Source organism: Elephantulus edwardii, unplaced genomic scaffold (assembly GCF_000299155.1).
Source record: "Elephantulus edwardii isolate Elephantulus edwardi_28Jun2011 unplaced genomic scaffold, EleEdw1.0 scaffold00103, whole genome shotgun sequence".
Taxonomy (NCBI): Eukaryota; Metazoa; Chordata; class Mammalia; order Macroscelidea; family Macroscelididae; genus Elephantulus; species Elephantulus edwardii.
In genome coordinates this window covers 3,026,049-3,047,044 of record NW_006399853.1, presented here as the reverse complement: position 1 = coordinate 3,047,044, position 20,996 = coordinate 3,026,049, and the positions used below count along the sequence as shown (strand labels likewise).

The 20,996-nt window shown below is 38.7% G+C and overlaps 1 protein-coding gene across 1 annotated transcript in view; it reads left to right on the top strand.

Moving 5' to 3' along the window:
- Positions 1-20,996, top strand: part of DYM (dymeclin) — a 313,354-nt gene that overhangs the window by 71,722 nt on the left and 220,636 nt on the right. Inside the window, exon 7 of the mRNA XM_006891704.1 lies at positions 13-155. Within this exon, the coding sequence (XP_006891766.1) occupies positions 13-155 (143 nt within the window). The remainder of the gene's footprint in view (positions 1-12; positions 156-20,996) is intronic.

Sequence of the window (20,996 nt, the reverse complement as noted above, 5' to 3'; positions counted from 1 at the left end):
CTCTCCTTACAGTCTTTCCTATACGAGCAAGCTTGTGAAAACTTTATTGTATAACTTCATCAGACAAGAAAAACCCCCTCCTCCAGGAGCCCACGTTCTCTCCCAGCCGTCAGATGCAGGAGGACTGCTGTATGGACTCGCATCGGGAGTAGCAAGTAAGTCTTAGCACGTTGTTCTCTGTTTTGAAGTGTACAGTATATGGAGAAGTGCTAGTCTTGCATTATATTAGAAGTAAAAGCAGAGTTTTAAAGAAAAGTAGAGAGAATGAGTAGGAGATGTGCTAGCCCTCTGGCAGGGCACCATGGTACCCTGGTGTTCCAGATTGCAAGAAAAGAGTGAGGCTTTTGTTTTCGTTGTTAGGTACTGTGGAGTCAAGTCCAACTCAGCGACCCTGTGAACAACTGCTCCGAACTCTGTTCTCTTCTCTGCCATCCTCACAATCTCTGACACACTCAAACCCATTGCCCCAGTCACCTTGTCAGCCCTCCTGCTTGAGGGTCTTCATCTCTCGCACCGCCCTTCAGCTTCCCAAGCATGAGATCTCTCTCCAAGGGATGCCCTCCTAGCAACATGCCCAGAATATGTGCACTGAAGCCTCATTATCTTTGCTTACAAAACCAGCAGATTTTTATTAGGAATGAAAAGTCCTACATTTTCACAAAAATGAGGGGCTACATGACAGAAAATTTATAAGGAGGCTGTTGAACCAGGTTGTGCGAACATCTTAGCAAACATCTTTTAAGAAACAATTCGTTGCACGAGCTAAAATCTTGACCCATGTTCCTTTTGGGTTCTAAGCACTTACTTTTACAAGAGTAAACAATGGAAGCAAAATGTTTAGGTTGCACTGCTCTTTGATTAAAAATGAAGTTTGATTTAGTTCTGGGAAGCCATGGTTGCCATGCCGGGTGCCTCAGTTTTGGGGTTCACTTCTACAGTAGATTCTGTCTGGTTAGGCAGGACTTTAGCGTACTTTGTTGCTTTTGGTAACATCAGTTGGATCAGGTAAACACATTTGGCTAAATGTGAAGCACTGAAACTGGTATTTTCCATTTTGCGTAATGACTTGGGTTTATATGCAAATGATGAATGGATTATCTGCAAAACATCATTTTTCCAGAAAAGTGCTGACAAGTAAGCAGAACTCTGGCTGTACAGAAGGAATGAAATCAAGCCTTTCGAAACTTTTTATTGCTTGTGCTCTAAGAGCTAGTCTTTTTGTTTTAGGTACTTTATGGGCTTGATTTTTATGTGACTAAGCAGGCTTAGTTTTCTTCTTATGCCCAGTGGGTCATTTGCTCACTGACAGATCTGCACATTTGAAGAACACTTGTAGTAAACTGAAATGGCTCAAACTTGGGTTTTGTCCTTTGATGGGTTTCCTACCTGAAGATAGCACTTTCTACTCCTTTTCATTCCTCCTTTTCAGGTCCTTAGACCGAAGGGCGTTAGACGTCAGGACAGTTCCTGGTACTCCCTGCTTTAAATATATATAAAGAAGGTTTTATAACTATTCTGTGTAGAGGATTTCATTTCGCAGAAGCCTGGTAAGACTCGGCTGCTGCGGAGCTGGTTTGCTAGCAGTTTGTGAGAATTTCCTGACTTTTAAGACTTGCTCACAAACAAGGTGATGATTCTGGAGCCGGTAGTCCCCCTGCTGGCAGCAGGCACTGTGCTTCAGCCTTTTGAAGACCCAGGTTTCTTTTCTCCTCATTTCCACGCTTCAGATTACACCACGGCCTCTCATGACTTCTCCTCTCCCATTCCTGTGCATAAGGGTGGCTTTTCAGAGCCAGTGTTCAGAATCGATAGATTTGGGATGGCGGCTCAGCTTGGTGTGATTTTTCTTCAACCCTTTTCTTCAGTGCTTCACTATCCTAGTTGAGAAAACTAATAAAGACCTTTTGATGATAGGAATAAATGTGACATTGTTTATAAAATAACTTCTGAAACTCTACAGCATTTATTCTTATGTAAATAACTATTGTTAGTGGCCCTGAAAGTCTGATGCTTCTAAGTTAAAATAAAATAATTTAAAAGAAGAGAAATTTCATTAGATGAGTAGATAGAGATCAGAGAATTTTTGACAGATTTATGTAAGACAATTAGAAACTATGTAAATTTTTTTAAAAGACTGAATAAATTGGATACACCAGCCACATTTTTATTTTCTTCAATTATCATTTCATTTTATGGGATGGAAAATTCGACCAGTGAACACTCAGAAAGGAAACTTCCTCTTATGCTGATGTTGTCCACAAATATCTATTTGCTTCTTAAATGAATGTTTTATTGTATTTGCTTTCTGATAGCTAGAAAATTAGCCAGAGATTTTACAACAAGAACAAAAAAGGACTTAATACTTACCCAGATTGAATTATTATGAGTATTTCAAGTGATCCTCCAGCCAAAGGTATCATAGTTTAAGTTATAGTCTGTAAGGGAGTATAGTTAAGTTCTGCTTTACTGAACAAGCACATGACTTACCCTGGTAAAGGTGGTCTTAAATCAAATTGCTTTATGACCATTACATTTCTGATTAATTCTGTGGTGGAGCTGACTCAAGTGACAAGGTATTAAGTAGGTTCTTCAGGACAACTGCTGTTGAGATTCAGTGTTTGGATGGCTACTCCTGCTGATCTCTTCTGTATGCTGATAGCTAAGTCATCTTTCAGCTACAGCCATTATTATTTTTAACTTGTAGGTCTGCTGGGTGGTTCTGATACTCGTTGTGGCTAAAGATTCAGTCATTGCCCATTCTCTTCTCACTGATTTGGTAAGGTGTTTAGAAATGATAAAGGAGCCCCTTGAAAAACAATTTTGTAAACAACACATTCTTTTTTTATTTTGTAGATACATGGTTCCTTAGAGAGTGTTTTAGTCCAGGCTCACTCATGACGTGCTTTCGAGTTGATTACAGCTTGTAGTGACCCTGTGAACAGCAGCCGGGAACCTTCCCCTACTTTGTACCATTCTCATGCTCTCTGACATGATCAGGCCAGTGTGACAGTCACTGTTGTGTTAATTCAGTGCACTGAGGGTCTTCCTCTCCTTTTCTGACTCTACTTTTCCTGGCATGATGTTTTTCCCCAGGGATACCTCCTGATAACGTGTCCAAAGTGAGATGAAGTTTCAGCATCCTTGCCTCGAAGGAGCATTCTGATTGCTCTTCACCCAGGACGGATATGTTTGTTCTTTTGGCAGTCCATGGTGTAGTCACAGTCACTGATTCTTCTTCTGGCGTCCTAATTCATTGACGTCCTTATTACTCTTAGCTCATTGGGTTCACTAGACAATCAAAGCAAGTAACCCTTATCTATGTACTTCTATCTCTGTCTGTCTATCCAAAGAGAGAGAGATAGATTTATTTCAAGGAAATGATTCAGATGCTTGTAGAGGCCAGTTCCAGGTTTACAGGAGGAAGGCCTTTGGACAGACAGAGTGCAAGTAATCAGCAGCAGGCAGCGTTTCAGACAGCTGGCTACTACTGGCTTCAGAGGCTGGCGAGCCCAGAGTTCCTCAGGAAGCAGGGCAGTGGACAGCTGACTTTGGATCCTGCTAAGTTTAAAGTTGGCAAGTAGAAGAGGCCACCAGTTCAAGTCTTGAGACCCTGAGCCAGATAGCCAGATGTAGATCAGACAAAAAGCTCTCTAGCTTTTTATCTTCTTGCCTCTGAGCCATTGTGGATTCGAATCACCAGTCTTAGCACCGCAACACTGTGTCCTTCCCTCCCCCTAAACCCAACCAAATGCCATTCCGTCACTTGGGACATACTGCAAGCCTCTGTTGGATGTCTGAGGCTGTAATCTTAAGAGGAGAACACTGCAGGCCTTTCTTTCTGAGAGCAGGTGGTAGATGTGAGGCACAGCATGATAGCACTGTGCCACCAGAGGTTCTGATTTCTGCCACGGCTTCTTAAGTCATTGAAAAGGCTTCTACTGCCCCTAAAAGAGTAATTCAGAACTTATTTTTTTGTATGCTACCTCAATTTTATTTATAAATTACCTTCTGTTTATAGCAAAATTGCTTTGACAATATAATTAATCACAAATACCATATATTGCACTTTAATCACATTTAACAAGTTCATATTTTGAAAAATTACAAGTTTCCCCAATTTCCTTCTCTTGGTAGCAGTATCTAGGTTATTTTTGCCCAATACTTTGTAACTGATAACACAGCAGAGATTTGAGAAGATGTTCCCTGATATTGAACTATCAAAAACTTAGCTTGAAAAAGGAAGTTGAAGTTGAGATATCTAATAGCTAACACTTGATTGACACATGTTAGAATTCAGGTTACATAATTAACTCTTAGAGATCATTTTAAAAAATAAATCATTGAAAAGGCTTCAAGTCTTTTCTTGCACCAGTGTAAGGCTATATAAGAATTGCATGCCACCAGGCCCTACTTACCTAGAGATTCTTAAAGAATTTGTAGTTAAAAGAAACCATAACGAACACCCAAGCAGATATATGCACACCCGTGTTTATCGCAGCGCCCATCAGCAAACGAATGAATAGAGAAGCTCTGGTATATTCACATACGGGAATATTATGCAGCACTGAAAACCAAGGAACTCGTGAAATATACAGAATAGGTGACCCTGGAGGACATTATGCTGAGTGAAATATCTGAGTCACAAAAGGACATATATTGCAAAGGGCCACTGTTGTAAAACGGGTCTGCCATTGGGATTGAGGGAAGACTGAGAAAGAGGGGATAAATAATGTATACTGCATTGAAACAGATGAGGGAGAGAACTGTTTAAAGGGGAGATATGATTAGGTATTATTGTCATGACAGGAGTCCAGAATGAAGGCAGCATAGTAGAGTGGATTTGGGGTGAGGAATTGTAAAACAGTGAAAAAATTTTTCTTTTACTTTTCAAAGAGAAGAGCGTACTAGGGGAGGGATGGGCAGGGAGAAAAGTGCAACAATGAATGAATGGAATTCCAAAGTCTCTGTTCACTTTCATTATAATTAATTTAAAAAAAAAAGAATTTGTAGTTAGGAATGCATTTAATTCTTAACCCACAGTCTATAGTATTTAAAGATGACTTTAGCTTTAAAAATACTGATGAGTAGGCCGGGGGAAGAATCAATGCTGTCATAATGATTTACCTGTTGACTCAGATTTTTAATATAAATTATGAAACTGTGTTGTTTGATGTATATACATTTACAGGAGATTTCAGATAGTCATAAAATAATTATGTTGCAAATTTGATTACTTGAGAAAAGAAAGTTATAGCATGTATTTAATTCTGATTTTGATCCTATTCTTAATTCTTTAACCTCGGACTTTTAATGTATTTCCAGGCATTTTAATTGCTTCTAATGTCTAAAAAAAAAAAAGATGAAATGAGCAAGGATTGGCTTTGAAGTTTGTGTGTTTTTAGTTAAAATACAAAGTTGTAATGTGATTATAACTAAGTATTTAATATTTTAAAGAGCCAAACGTAATTAAATAAGTTCTGCTAAATGGTGCTTTCCATCACAAACACTGACGTTTTGCACAATAACTTCTGATACACGGTTTTTCCATCCGAAGGAGCCATCACAAATGGTGAGTTGATGGTTTTGGGGTTTTTTCCCATTGCTAGCAGTGATCGATGTCCCAGCCAAATTATAAGGCCAAAGTAGTGATTATTGAGGCAAATGCTTCAGGGGGAATTTAACAAAAGTAGAATTAAACTTGTGTTTTCCCCAGTTGCACTTACTGAGAAAAGGAATTCGTTATAATACAGTATGCAGCAGTTGTAGTTTATTTTACATGACAGTTATTTTTCTCTTTGTTTTTGGCGTTTTCTGGGCTGACTCATTGGAAGAGAGGAAAACCACACTGTATGAATCTTTCAGGCATAGCTGTGAAAATAACAAATATCTAATTAAAGCACTCAGACTGACGCCTCAGGCCTGCCGAGCCAGCATCATAAGAGTCAGGCCAACCCTCCTGGCTGCTTTGGCCAGTTGGTGTCCGTGTGTCTGTGAGATAGGACATAATGTGACTTGGACTTGAACAAACCCCATATGAACACCTTGTAGATGATGGAGGGACTGACAGTGGCGGAGTGCCAGCTGAAACAAGTGAGTCAGTGAGCACGGGCCGAGTGCGGGCCTGCCATATGTGAGTAGGGTGCGCTTTGCACATCTCCATGCTCTGCCTGCTCCCAAAGCAGGCCAGTCCAGTGCCATTGCTACCCCCACTACCACTTTGAAGATAGACTGTAGCCTTCAGTTTGGATTACATCTCAACATCAAGAAGACAAAACCCCTTAACACTGCATAGTGTCAATCTACATCATGATAGATGGAGAAAAGAAGGCAACATCCGGGGGGATTGTATGCCAAAGAAAGAAATTTTTTTTTTCTTTTTTTTTTTTTTAGAAATTTTGTTTTTCGAAGAGAGGCGCAAACTGGAGGGGTAGGGCTGGGCAGAGAGAAAAGTGCAGCAATGAATGAATGGAAATCCAAAATCTCTTTAAATGTTCATTAAAATTAATAAAATAAAATTTAAAAAAAAGGCAACATCATGATAGATGGAGGAAAGATGGAAATTGTTCCGTGATTTAATCTTATTTGAATCCACAATCAGTACGCTTGGCACCAGCACCCAGGAAAGCAAAAGGTGTATTACACTGGGAGAGTTGGCTGTCAGGGATCTCTCCCAAGTCCTGAAGAGCAGTGGTGTCATTTTGCCAACTATGATTCACCTAGTTCAGACAGTAATTTTTTTTAATCACATGCTTTGTGTCTGAGAGCTGGACAGTGACTAAAGATGACAGAGCAAAAATCCGTGCCTCTGAGTTGTGCTGTTGGAGAAGAGTACTGAATAATCCCACAGACTATCAAAAGAACAGACTGATGTGTCTTGGAAATGGTGCAGCCAGAGTGCTCCTTAGAGGCAAGGATGGTGAAGCTTCTTTATCTCATACACTTTGGGCATGTTCTTAGGAAGGACTGTTCCTTTGAGGGGTTCATCATGCGTGGAAAGGTGGAAGGTCAGCAAAGGGAGGAAGGTCCTCACCCAGGTGGATGGACACAGTGACTGCAGCAGTGGGCTCAAGCATGTCTGAGATGATGAGACGGCGGAGGATAGGACAGGGTTCAGATCTGTTCCTCACAGGGTCTCTAGGAGGTGTACTTGACTGCACATAACAATGACAGTTAAAGCGCTTTGCACTTGAGCAACACACACACAGAGAGAGAGAGAGAGGGAGAGAGAGAGAAAAAATTCTTTATAAACTGTAATTACATTCTGAGTTAATTTCTCTTTGGAATGAATATAGCTATTATATACCAGGTGAAATAAGTATTTTTTTCTTTTCTCTCTTTTTAACATATTTGTTTTGGACCAAACTGATTTTGTGACATAAAACAGTTACTTTCAGTTTACTGTTTTAGTTTATTATAGTTCTTATGAGGATACGTTGAGGATTTAGAATTGTATCTCAAGTATACAATGATGATATTTAGTTGTAAAGTTATCTTGTACATGATTTTAATTGTTCTCTCCCCTGTGATTAAACTGCCTGTGAAAACCCACCTGAGGGTTAGATGTGAGTGTTTCCAACTCCATAGTACACAACAAGGAGTAACAGTATTGTCTCAGAACTTAGACATTTTTTAGAAGGCACTTCTTTTTCTTTATTTTATTTTATTATTTTTGTGTGCGTGTACCGTCAAATCAGATCTGACTGGTACAGGAGGAGATTGTCCCTCCTTCCCCGGCAGAGCATCTGGTGGATTTGAACTGTGAGCCTCTGGGATTGTAGTTGCAGCTCCTTGCCACTAGACCACCAGAGCTCCCCTAGAAGGCACGTCTTAAGTGATACTCACTGGAAGTAACAATGTTGCTATGTTGTATAGTACTAAGTTATTGTCTTAGTCCTTATAAATTGTTAGCTTGTCAACCAATTGTCTGAAAGGCCTTTGAAAATTGTTCTTTTGGCCTCCTACTCTCATTTCCTTTTTCCCTATAAAGACAATATGATTGGCCTTTTAATACTATCACAAATAGTTGAGGAAGGAATTAATATTCATCCAGAAAGAGGCAAAATAATTTGAGGTAAAAATCCTAAAAATCAGTTAACAAAACTTGTTGAAAGTGCTATTTATTGGTATCAGTTAATCCACTTTTGAAAGTTTTGTACCATTTTTGAAAGTTTTGTAATGTATAGAATTTTACTCTGGAATTTAAAAACAATGTATTTAAAAATACAAATATGAAAATGATTTAATTATAATTTTAATCTTTTGAGAAGGTAGATCCAATATTTGATAAAGGATGCACTTAAAAGTTAATTTGAAACTGTTAAATTCTATCCAGGTCAAGTGATGATAACTCTTACTAAGTAGCTGTTTTAATTTTGTTTCATTTTAGCTTTGATGTTTGAATATAAACGAAAACATTTATTCAAAACTACTAACTGACAGGACCTGATAGTAAAACCCTTATTCACATTATAACTGATAGATTTTGAGATTGGCTCTTATAAGAATGAATAATTTTTAATTTTTCAAGTATAGCGTTTGAAGAATTTTGTTAAGTAAGATCATATTTTTGTAGCTTTGAATGCAGTAAAACAGTGAGATACACTGTTTCATGACCATGGGATCATGGGGAACATGGGGATCATGAGTTCGGGAACCCTGGAGCCAGGATCTGGGCCAGCAGACATCATCTTGGAGCAGTGTCACGGGGAGTGGATAGAGTTTAGAGAGAGTGAGCTCTGTGTAGAACCATTTCTTCTGGGTAGCCTTGCATTCTTACTCTTTTTTTAAATTTTTTATTGTTTTTGTGTGTACTGTCAAATCAAATCTGACTGGTACAGGAGGAGATTGTCTCTTCTTCTCCAGCAGAGCACCTGTTGGATTTGAACAGTGCACCTCTGGAATTACAGTGCAGCTTCTTGGCACTAGGCCACCAAAGCTCCCTGTGTTCTTACTCTTGACTTCTGCTAGAATGTGAAGGAGGCCTGAAGTACTGGAAGTACATGTGTATTCCTGCAGCCCCCTTGTGCATTTGCAGAGACCCTGTGTTACGGGGCATATGAAATACTTGTCAAAAGAACAAATGTCATCTAGCGTCTGGGACTGATAGGATTAATCTTTGAAAATCCGGTGACTGGAGACTAGTGAAGTACCATACTAGCATTAATCATTTTGTCAGAAGACTTCTGATACATCTTCAATCATCTGGACCTTTCGCAGAGATGTTGAGTGGACAGACTGCTTTTATTCGAGTGCCTTCCATGGGAATTTAAGACTGTATTGTCTTCTGTTGTATCCATTATTCACTTTTGACCAGGACTTTCTTAAAGTTTTTAATCTACTTAAGGCTCCATTCTCCTCTTCTTTCTGATGTGGCTTTATTCTTTTAATTACTCCCTCACATTTCATGTTAAAGGACTCCCTGGAGGGCAGGTGATAGATGCTGGCACTGAATTGATTGTGAAAATAATAATAATCATGCAGTTTTGTCTTGTTGTGGGACTTTGACTTTCCAGCCTTTTAAGTTGTAAATGTCTCATAGTGAGAATGTTTCAGTCTTTGTAGATTTCTTTACACCCCGTCTTTGACTTACATGGCATCTCCTTTCTTCCACATGCAGAATCCTAGTTCTCAGGGATTTAGAGAACAATCAGAACGTTTTGTAATTATTTATCCCATAGTACAAGCACAGCACTCTTAGACTAGCAATACTGAGCTGAACGTCAGCTAACTGAGAGTTCTGAAACACAGATCCCTGGTAACTGTCAGTTAGTTCAGAGCAGCAACACCTTACTTTGAATGTTAACAGTTAGAAGGAAAGAATGAAGCATTTATCTTGCCTGTAATGTAAATACAGGCATATTTAATGCAATATATTATATTACAAATAGCCAAATAAATATAATACACATTTACAAATGTTAATAAAAATATCAGAAATGTACAGATATTCTTGGACAGCTGTCCGAGAGTAAGAGCCCTTGTTCTTAAGAGGAAATTCTTTGTAGGCAATTCTGGCTTCCTCACAGTATCATGGTATCATCACCATTTTATAACTGTAATTGATTTGGGCAGTACGTACCACTGGATATGAAAATCAATAGGAGAAAATTGGGAAGTTTTCCAAGGGAAGAATCAGACTGTCACTGCCTGCATTGGCCACTTAAAATAGAGCATTGTGTGTGTGTGTTGTTTCTGGGGCCTAGAGACCTTAGGCCTGGGTACATCAAATTCAGTTGGCATAATGTGGTCCACAAAGACAGTAATTTTTATTTTCTCCTTTGGCACCTGGGGTTTTAGAACCTTGCAAACAGCCTCTGAGGTGCAACTAGTGGACTCTCCCTTCCAAGAACAAAGAAGAGGAAAGACATACAGAGTTAGTTCAGAGGACTGACTGATGGACCATGTTGTCCTCGCCTTTCTGAACTGTGACACCAGAAAAGCTAGATGGCGCTTGGCTATCACCACTGACCACTCTCAGAGAGAGACCACAGGTGGAGAAAGATGGACTGAGGAAATGTGGACCAAAACTCTTTTTTTTTTTTATAATTTAGTTTGTTTATAATTAATTTTAATGAACATATACAGAGATTTTGGACTTCTGCTCATTCATTGTTGCACTGTTTTCTCTACCCTCCAGTTCATTCCTCTTTTTTTTCCCCTTGAAAGTCTGTTTTAATTGTCCCATTGCCACAGTGCTTGTCAAAACGAGTTCTGATTAATCTCCTTTGTCAGTGTGTTCTTTGCCATTCTCTATCACCCCTCCCTGAGAGAGATTTCACCCTGATTCATAAGGAAAAGGGACGGCGTATTCTCTTAGCTACTTCCTGCTGAAAAGGGACGCTGTAGGTTTCAGGGTGAAGATCTTCTCTCACTACTCTAAAGGACCCCTTTGGCAATAGGAAACATGTAGACTATTGTGGAGATTGATTTTGGAATTTAGATGCACTGTTACCAATTGTGCTTACGTACATGTTCATATCCTTGAAGATTCATCATGGAACTGTTGCAGCCTAGAAGATGGACCAAAACTCTTAACATAAATCCAGGCTTATGGGTCTGACAGAGACTGGGGGAACCCTGGAGAGTGTGCCTCTTAGTCCTTGGAACCTGGAACAAACCCACCCGTGTAGCTCAGCATTCAACTAAACGATTGTTGTTCCGTGTCAGTGAGGCAAGTGTGATGCATAGCGGTAAACAACAGATCTGAGTCCTGTGCTGTCCCTGTCATCTGCAACATGCTTGAGTGCCTCCTGCAGTCACTGTATCACATGTCCAAAGTATGTGACACGAAGCTCTTCTATCCTTGCCTCTAATGAGCACTTTGACTGCACTTTCTCCGAGACATACCAGATTGTTCTTTTGGTAGTCCATCGGATATTTAGTACTCTTCTTAAAGAGCACAGCTCAAAGGCATCAATTCTTCTTTTGCCATCTTTATTCATTGCCCAGCTCTCAGATGCATAGCAGGTGGATGGAAAGGCCATGGCCTGAGCTGGGCACACCTTAGTCTTTAAACGGACATCATTGCTTTTCTGGACTTTGGAGAAATCCTGACAATAGACTTTCCCCAATGTTCAGTGTTCCCTGTCTCCTGACTGCTGGTACCAAGGGTGTTTTTAGATCCAAGTAAGATGACACTATTGACAATTTCAGTCTTTTTTCTCTTTATTATGATGTTGTTTATGGATCTGGTGGTGAACAAGCCTTTAAATGACCAACTTAAAAAAGGGAGGTACTCCTTAGAATAACAAATCATAAAAGGCAAAAGAACAGACTTTGATGATGGATAAAGCCCTGAAGCAGTAGAATAGATGGATTAATGGAAATGAGATTTACAAGGAGGAAGTGAGAAAAGTGCATTTCATATTGTGAATATTGCATTATTTTTTTTAGAAAGTATTTTATGTCTTGTATTTAATGTTGTGAAAGTTTACCTTTTTTATTGATTTGCTTACAGAGTTTGCTTACATTGTTTTTTACACTGTTCTTCATTCAGATTATGTTTTCTACAGTCATCGTCATGCATTATATTTTATAAAATTAATCACCATTGGATCTTACTCAGCATTACCCTGTCTTTTGCCGGGGTCCTTCTGTTTTTACAATAATGGTCTTATGCAGTATTTGTCCTTATGAGACAGTTCACTTAGCATAATGCTCTCCAGTCTCACCCAAGTGACATAGTATTTTTCGAAATCACTGCTCTTGACTGCTACATAGTATTCCATTTTGTTGAATGTGCCACAATTTCTTAATCCATTTGGTTGTGGTTGGACATTTGCCACTAAATGTCCGGGAAAGTTTAAATGAAAACAATTTGCTTTGTAAACTTCTACTCAAATCACAATAAGAAAACTTGGACCATTGGTTGCCTTTGTTTAGACCCACATACAAGAACTCTTCTCCACCACCCAGGACCCAGAGAGAACCAGCCTGTCAAATAATAACTGTAGCACAAAATGAAGTACATAACTATACAGTCAAAGCTGCATTGAGTTAGGAAAGGCTTTGTGATAAAGTATTGTTTTGCCCCTTAGTCTTATAATAGCCTTTATCATCTCTTACTCTCAGTCCTTATCTTGTTTCAGTCTTCTTCACACTATTTTTTTAAGAGATAATTTCTAATAAAACTTGAAAAAACTTAGTTATACTGTTTTCCTGTTTATCTTATGTTGCTGTGACTCTCATTGGTAATAAAATGACATTTAAACTTCTTAGCGGTGTGTTAGTGTCATAACAGGTATTCAGTCTGCCTTTATACTTTTCATCTCCATGTATCGAACCTGTCCTTATTCCTCTGCCCCTTTATAGTTTTAGTTATGTTACTTCCTCTCTTTATAACTCTGTGATCTAATGTGGTAGGTGTGGCCCTTTGTGACTGTTCAACATTTAAAATGTAACTGATTTGCATTATCTGATCGGGGAAAAATATATACCAGAATCTAAAGACTTTAAAAAAAAAAAAAAGAGTTCCTTTCTTGCCACATCCTCTCTAACATTTATTACTTGTTGCCCTGTTAAATTTTGCCACTGTTACTGGGGTGATATGGTCCCTCATTTTGGTTTTAATTTGCCTCTCTCTTTTGCCATTGATTTGGAGCATTTCTTCATGTGTCTGTTTGCCATTTGAATATCTTCCTCTGTGAAAATTCTGTCCATTTATACGATTTTGTTATACTTTATTAAAGTAATAATTTCAAATTTCATTTTCTTCACCTTTTAGATTCAAACTACAAATATAAAATGAAATCTGTTACCTTTTTTTTAAAGAAATCTTGAATGCAAGTTAAATAAGCCTGAGACTCATGTAATCTAATCCGTTTTATTTATAAACTTGAATAATGTAATCCATTAAAAATATAATACTTCCATTATAAATATAGTGTATTGACATTTCTTTTTAATCACTCAACACTTATAACCAGTATGATACTTTTAAACATTTATAATAGTAAATTCTGCATCTCTTTATGTGACAACATGGACATAATTCTAATGACAATATACCGGGTCTTTTTTTATTTTTATTAATTTTAATGAAAGTTTACAGAGACTTAGGGTTTCCAGTCATTCATTGTTGTACTTTTCTACCTGCCCACCCTCCCCCCCAATTCACTTTTCTCCTTGATAAGTAAAAGGAAAACTCTTTCAATTGCTATACAGGGTCTTTTTAGCCTGTCTTGTTCAAGATAATGCTGTGTTTTCTATGCCCTTTGCATTAATGTGCTCAGACATAACAACACCTGTGAGGACGTGTAGGACCCAGGTACCTTGAGTGGCTGTATGGATTGTATTTAGAGTTTTCTTACAAGGAAATTGTAAGAAGAATCTTAATGGCATAGTATATGGATCCACTCAAGTGTATTTCTCTGTTTGCCTGTTTGCAGTCATTTCATTGGTTTGCCAGATGACACGATGGTTGTTGAGAATAACCACCTTATATTACAGTGAAAGCAGGAGCACTTCCTACCAGGGCGGAAAGACATCAGACCCATGGTTGCATCTGCTAGAGGTCCCATTGGAAGCAGGAAGAATTCAGTCTCCTGCCAGTGCCCCCATCATCGGGCCCTAACCTGAAGCAAAGAAGTTTGGAAAATATAGCTTGTAGAGTTCTCATCCTCTAGAATATACGTAAGGAGGAGGAGGCATTGGAAAAGCGAGCAGATAGACAAAGTGAGCGGTCACTTCTGTGGTCCTTCTATTACAGAAGTTGCATAACTTTCACAGAGGCAGTTAGCTAGCAGAGAATAAGCCTGAACTTAGAAAATCATGAGTAGCCCCAAAGCCAGTATTGTTTGCATGATATCATCTATCTCCACTTCTGTGTTTCTGACCATATCTGGAAGGTATGTAAAGGGTGTGTGCCTGTGTGTATAAAATCTCAAAAGCATTATTGTACAAAGAGCATTTTAAGTTAGAAAGATTTTAAAAAATCACATTAGTTCTAATTCTACCACCACACAAAATCATCTGTTTCCATTTCAGTTCATTTTTTATTTTTATTTTCGTGTATAAGCTCATGTTTGTATATATGCTTATTTTGGCAAATTGTGTGTTAAAAGGCATTTAAAATGCTTAGATGATACCATTTTCTCTTGTCATTCAGGTGTATTAGAAAATTAAGTGGCATACTAACTATATATTTGAAACCATTAAAAAAGTGCAGTTGAAGTCCACGTTGTTAATTCTTTTAATCTCATTTCTTGCCTGGGTCGCATCAGGAAAGCAGGCCGATGCTGGCCGTTGGGAAGCCAGAGTTCTGTCCTCCCTTCTTTTGGCTCTCTGATTCGTAACATGTGTTTTGAGGCATCCTGTTTTTTTTTTTTTGTATTCAGAGGGAGGGTGTCTTGGTCAGTCTACCGAGACTTGTGCCAGTTCTTATGTTGTTAATTCAGCTCGCTGGTTTATCTGGGCATGGTTGTTTTCCTTTAGCCAAGTTAAAGAAAAGACTTAAAGACAGATCAAGGAAGACAAACTCATTTCCCTGTCATTTTGAGAAGAGGAGGCATATATTTGGGGCATTTCAAAGACTTTCCTCAACCTTGACAGGGCAGCTACTGCTATGTACTGGCCTTCCCCGTTGTCAGCTGGCCTCACAGGTGCCAGGAATAGACCACCTTTCTTAGTTCCTTTTAGGTTAGCCAGTGGAATGTAATCAGAAGTAGTATAGCAAGCCTATAGAAGGAGTAGATGCACTTATTTCTCTCTTGCTGATGACTAGAATGTGATGACTAGAGCTGCTCTAAACATCTTGGACCAGGAGTACCCTTTGGGATGGACACCATCCACAGTGGGGCACCAGGGGGAGAGGAGCTTACCTCTTAGACATCTTTAAGCAGCATAATTCTTTAGGACCTACTTTGAGGCTTTTGTTTTAGCCATTAGTTTACAAGCTTATTCCTTAAGTCATTACTACACAGGAAGCTCTGGTGGTCTGCTGGGTAAGGAGTTAGTTGCCAGCCCAGCTTTGAATCCATCAGCTGCTCTCAGGAAGGAAGATGGGCAGTGTCCTCCAGTGTGATTTCAGCCACTGTAGCACCAGCTCTGTGTCCGTTTCTGGCAATGATTTTGAGTTTATTACTAGTAATGCGTAGTAATTTGATTTGTATACTTGTGTGTTAACTCATAGTGGTGAAGGCAGCGTCATGGTGATGATAGACTAGCTTTCCAGAGCCGTCTGTTTCTAGAATTTCTCAGCAGAACCTCAGAGTAACTAGAAGAGGGTGAGATGGGAGGGAACCTTGTACTTGTCTCTGTGGGTACCTAGTTCCCCAATATTTATGTCGTTTAAATTCCGAGTAAGCATCAGATTAATAATGAATTCCACAAAGACTCTATTTTTGTTATTGTGAAAATAACCTTTGAGTTTTGAGAGTGGTAGTGATGAACATGATGTTGCAAAAGACATTTGAGGCTCTGACAGTGCTTTCTAGGACCAAACAAGATACTGCAGGAGGACGGCTCTTCTTCCTGCCAGTGTCCCTGCAGCGCCCTCTACTGAGAAACCCAACAGTGTGCTCACGTCACTTTTACGGGAGGAATGTCCGTAGTCCTGGTGGTCACAGATAAGCCTTGAAGGGTACATCTGGAGTGAGTGACAGTAGGCTGATAACAGATATGTCCTGATAGGAATTTGGGTATTAATTTGTTAACTACTTGTGGTAATACATCTACATGCTCACAACATAGACCATGAAAATGTTAAAATAGGTAAGCAGTCATAATGGTACTGTAACTTCTCGTTTTAACTCTAGATATTCTGTATAAATGGACTTCAGAAATGTCTATGTTACACAGTTTTCAGGTGTATAGAACCTGTACATGGGGCAGCGTTAGGCCACTTTTCTGAGCAAGGAGGGATTGTAAAACAATGGAAGAATTTTTATTTTACTTTTACAAGAGGGTAGTGTACAAGGGGGGAGGGCTGGGAGGGGAGAAAAGTGCAACAGTGAGTGAATGGAAATCCAAATTCTCTGTAAATTTTTACTGAAATTAATAATAAATTTTTTTTTAAAAAGTGCTGCATGTAGCTTCCGAGGATGCAGAAGCCAACTGTCACATCTGTGACGAGTAGTTTAGAACTGTTAGCCTTTCAGCGAGCAGCAGATCACCATTTATTCACATTACTTTTTGTGAGGATAGATGCACAAGAGATGACCCCAGAGAATACCAGGGTTTTTTTACTCGTTTCCCCCACTTTGTGCTTTCCACGCGGATGTACTGTCAGGCTCCTTGTTGATTCTCAGTAGAATTCTGGTTGGAATTCAGATGTGTGAGTCTCAGGTTGTACCAAGACAAATGAATTCTGTTACCTCTTACTGGTTTTCCTTTTTTAAAGCAGGTATCACTTTTCATAAGTATTGAATGATCTACCTCAACTTTTCTTTAAAATTTATTTCATTTTCCTATTCTTAAAGGGATTAAATGTTTAAAGGTTCCATATGGCTTCTATTGTGCCAGATTATAAATCAGAGATTGTAACAGGCTTCAGACTAGGACGGTGGAGAAATTGTTTTGCTGTGCTTTGAATTTTTAAAATCCATTTCCCTCCTTCTTTATGGTGTATATTTTCTTGTTTTGAGAAGGTCAAAGCAGTCTTTTTTGAGAGACAGGATGGAGGTAGTAATATGTTGTCTTTTGTGTTAAGAAAATGGAATTTGACTCAGAATGCTTTAGGAACTAGCAGTCACCAATTATTTCAAGACTGCTTTAAATGTAAACATATGTAAAATGTGAAACTGTTAGCGACTTCTCCTCCTCTGCCAGCATTATCGTCTAATTGGCCATAGTTCAGGATTGTAAATGTTGCTGTTTTACATTCAATTTTGAATGGCCAACTGCCACTCCCCCCACCAACCAGAGAGCATACTTTCTTACTATACAAACTTAAACTCTCCACTGCTATAGAGTTGCTAGTTACACAGAGAAAGATGTTACTTAAAGTTGGTACCTTTTAGTAAAGATAAAGGGTATCAAATGTACTTTTTTATTAAAACAGCAATTTTATTGGAACTTTTAAAAGAAACATTGATGTTCTTGGGGGTATCTTGTTACGTTTTAAATAAATTTTATTATTTCTTATACTTCATGCTCTTTTTTGTTAATAATTGTGATTTTAATGAAAATTCACAGAAATGTTGGGTGTTGATTCATGGCCATTTTAGAAATGACAGAATTCTCATGAAGGGTTTAGAACTCGTCCTCAGTCCCAACACAGAGGCAGCTGGAACATGATCTGTCCTCCTTAACATCGTTTTACAAAATGGGACTTACACTTCTTTTTCTTGGTATCAAGTGTTTTTTATTAAACTCTAACATACAGAAAAAATGCCCCGATAATCAGTGTATAGATTATTAATTAGCAAAAGGTGAATGACCCTATTTAGTCCTGTAGAGTCTCTGTAACAAAGTATAAGATGTTTCAGGGCTGTAGGCAGGTTTGCTGTCCAGCGACCCGAGGACCTCCACACAAATTCAGATCAGGCACCTCTGCCCTGCATCTTGTCGCTCTTGGGAAGAGTGAAGATGTGAGGAGGAAAAAGCGTCTTTAAATGACCCAAAGCTTGTATATACTACTCCTAGTTGCATATCCCATTGGCTGGAATTTAGTCATATGACCATAGCTTATGGCAAAACCCAAATATTTATCTATAAATATTATAAATATTTATTATAAATATAATAAAACACCGTAGGGTGTTTTATTAACATTCAAGGGTGAAAGCGAGTCTAATGTTGGTCAGGCAGCTGACTCTGCCACAATACTTACCATGGAAAGCATCTTTCGTATCAAAACTGTCTTCCTAAATGATTTTCATTCTCCTGCCTGGGGGGGGCAGTTATGGATTGGTTACTACTCAACGGTTTATAACAATAAATAAATGGATAGGAAAAGGGAGCTCTAGTGGTGCAGTGGTAAGAAGTTGTGCTGTCAAACCTAAGGCCTGCGGTTTGGATCCACCAGTCAGTTGCTCAGTGGGAGAAAGATGGACAATCTCTTCCAGTAATTTACTGCCTCAGAAAAGCCACTGGAGGGTCAGCTGTGAGGCCATTCCCACTGGAAGTTCATAACAACAGAAAGGTGAAGGAGAAGCAGAGCATTTGAGGAGTTAGCCTGGGCAGTCACTGGATCAGCATAACAGTTAACATCTGTTTGTCATTTGAATGATTGTCTTCCAGTTTTATTGTTAACTTCCTGAAAGACAAAATGTGAGCTTTTTTAACTCCTGTGATTTTTTTTTTTTGTAACTGACTGGGAGCTAGAACCCTAACAGCCACTTGTATTGTTTGTATTTACTGCCCAACTGGTCTTTTCAAGTATTGACTAAAAGGTCTCTAGTTTTAGAGAAATTAAAGGAAATAAAATGACCCTTTTTTGCAGATGATATGAGCCTATACATAAAAAACCCCAACAGTTTACAAGAAGGCATCTAGATTTAATAGAATTTAAAGAATGATGTGGGATACAAGCTTTGACAGACAATAAAATCCATTGGGTTTCTGTACATTGACAGGAAAGATTCAGATGAGGATGATGCCTAATGACCTGATCAACAGGGGGAGAAATGCAGACTGGAACTCAAGTTCTAGTCAAGTTGAAGTTCAAGTTAAGTCCAGCCTTCCTGGACTGAATGAGACTAGATGGTCCTTGAGATTGGCACCCAGAGAACCTCTGTAAACTTTGTGCTGGAACTATTCCTTAAGATCAGTGTCCAGCTGTATTGTAAATTAGCCATGAAATAGAGGATATTAGCAGTGAGGTCTGCTCACCTTTAAGAACTCATCTGTATGAGACCAAAAGGTTAGAAATTTTCCTAAAGGTGGAAAGGTAGGGGACAGGGAAACCAGATTAGTGGAAAGGAAACAACCAGAACAGAATAAATAAAAATGCTAACTCATTGTGGAAAACAACTAACATGGTGGAACAATTTGAATTGCAATTGTTAAATGAGAACCTCATTCACAGTATAAGAATGCCAAAACCACAAAAAAATACTATTTTTTTTTAAAAGTCTCTTACTGGAACGAAATCTAATTTGTAATTAAATAATTAAATCACCGGCTTTAAAATACATGAAGATGACCCCTTTAGTCAATTTTTTTAAATTTATTTTTTATTATTTTTGTGTGTGCCATCAAATTAGATCTGACGGCACAGGAGGAGATTGCCCCTCCTTCTCCAGCAGAGCATCTGGTGGATTCAAACCACGTATCTCTGGGATTGCAATGCAGTTTCTTGCCACTAGGCCACCAGAGCTCCCTAACCACAATTTTTAGAATCATGGCTGAGAAGGCATATATAGGATCACTTATTTTTTGTATTCTAATTGAGAAGACAAGAAATCAATAATCATTCGGCAAGTGACATTTTAATACGAAGAAACAGTGATTTACTTCTGTTTCTGTGAATTGTAATATAGTGACTTTGAACATCAGAATTTGTAACGCGTTTGCCTGCCTCCACTTGCTCTTGATGATAATTCTTACCAAGGCTTTGGCTTATCCTTCTTTGCCTCATCCTCATATTTTTATTGGCAAGGAGAAGTCATTGAGCCAGGGTTATTCTTAAAAAAAAAAATCAACATCAGCTTTGTTCTTTTTCTTTTCACTACTTTCTAGCTTTCGATAAATTTTATTTTAAGGATTTATTTGAAGGACTAAAGAATACAATTAAAAACTGGGACCACCCTTCTTAGCTTGGCATTTAGTACAGGAGAAATAACACAGTAACTTTCCTTTATTTTTCTGGTAGAGAGAAATGATTCTGCCAGTAGGAAAATAGTGTTTTACTAAGATTCTTGGGTCATAGATCAGAGACTTGGATCCACAAAAAGAAATGAACTTTTGGAAGAGTTTTGGTCCAATAACATGGGCCAGTTTAAACTACAATGTAGGCAGTGGCAGGTTGCCTCTCTTCTTCCTATAAGAGGAGGCAACATAACATATAAAAAGAAAGGAGGGGGCTGTGTGTGTGCATCTTGAGGGGAGGGGTCAGTAAATGCTAGTTTATCTGATACTATAAGCATCTTCTGAGTTCTCTTGGAAAAACTTGATGAAGATACAGGAACCCAAAACAAGCCACAGTCAACAGCAGAGAGTGAAGTGGTGCTGCAGGATTGTCAGAAGTTTGTTTCTGAAGTGTCAGCTCTTATTTCACACAGAGGATTAAGAGCAGTTATGAAAAGAATCGGAAGATCAGGCGTGTTTTACTTCGGAGAGCATTTGGTGATTGTTTTTTTGCTGCAACTTGAACTCTGTAATGGTGTCTTCCTTGATCTCAGTCCCGGAACCCACAGAGATGTATATGGGAGTCTGCAGTCACGGAGTGCAGCCCGAGTGAAGGAAGGCTCTGGAGGTGTACGAAGGGCACTTGTGAAAAATCAGGCCCCAAGGACGTAATTAACATGGAACCAGGGGTTCACTTTCATTTAGAATTTTTATTTACCTAGTGAGTTATCGACGGCACATGACAACAAGAAGTGAGTTATGATCAACTT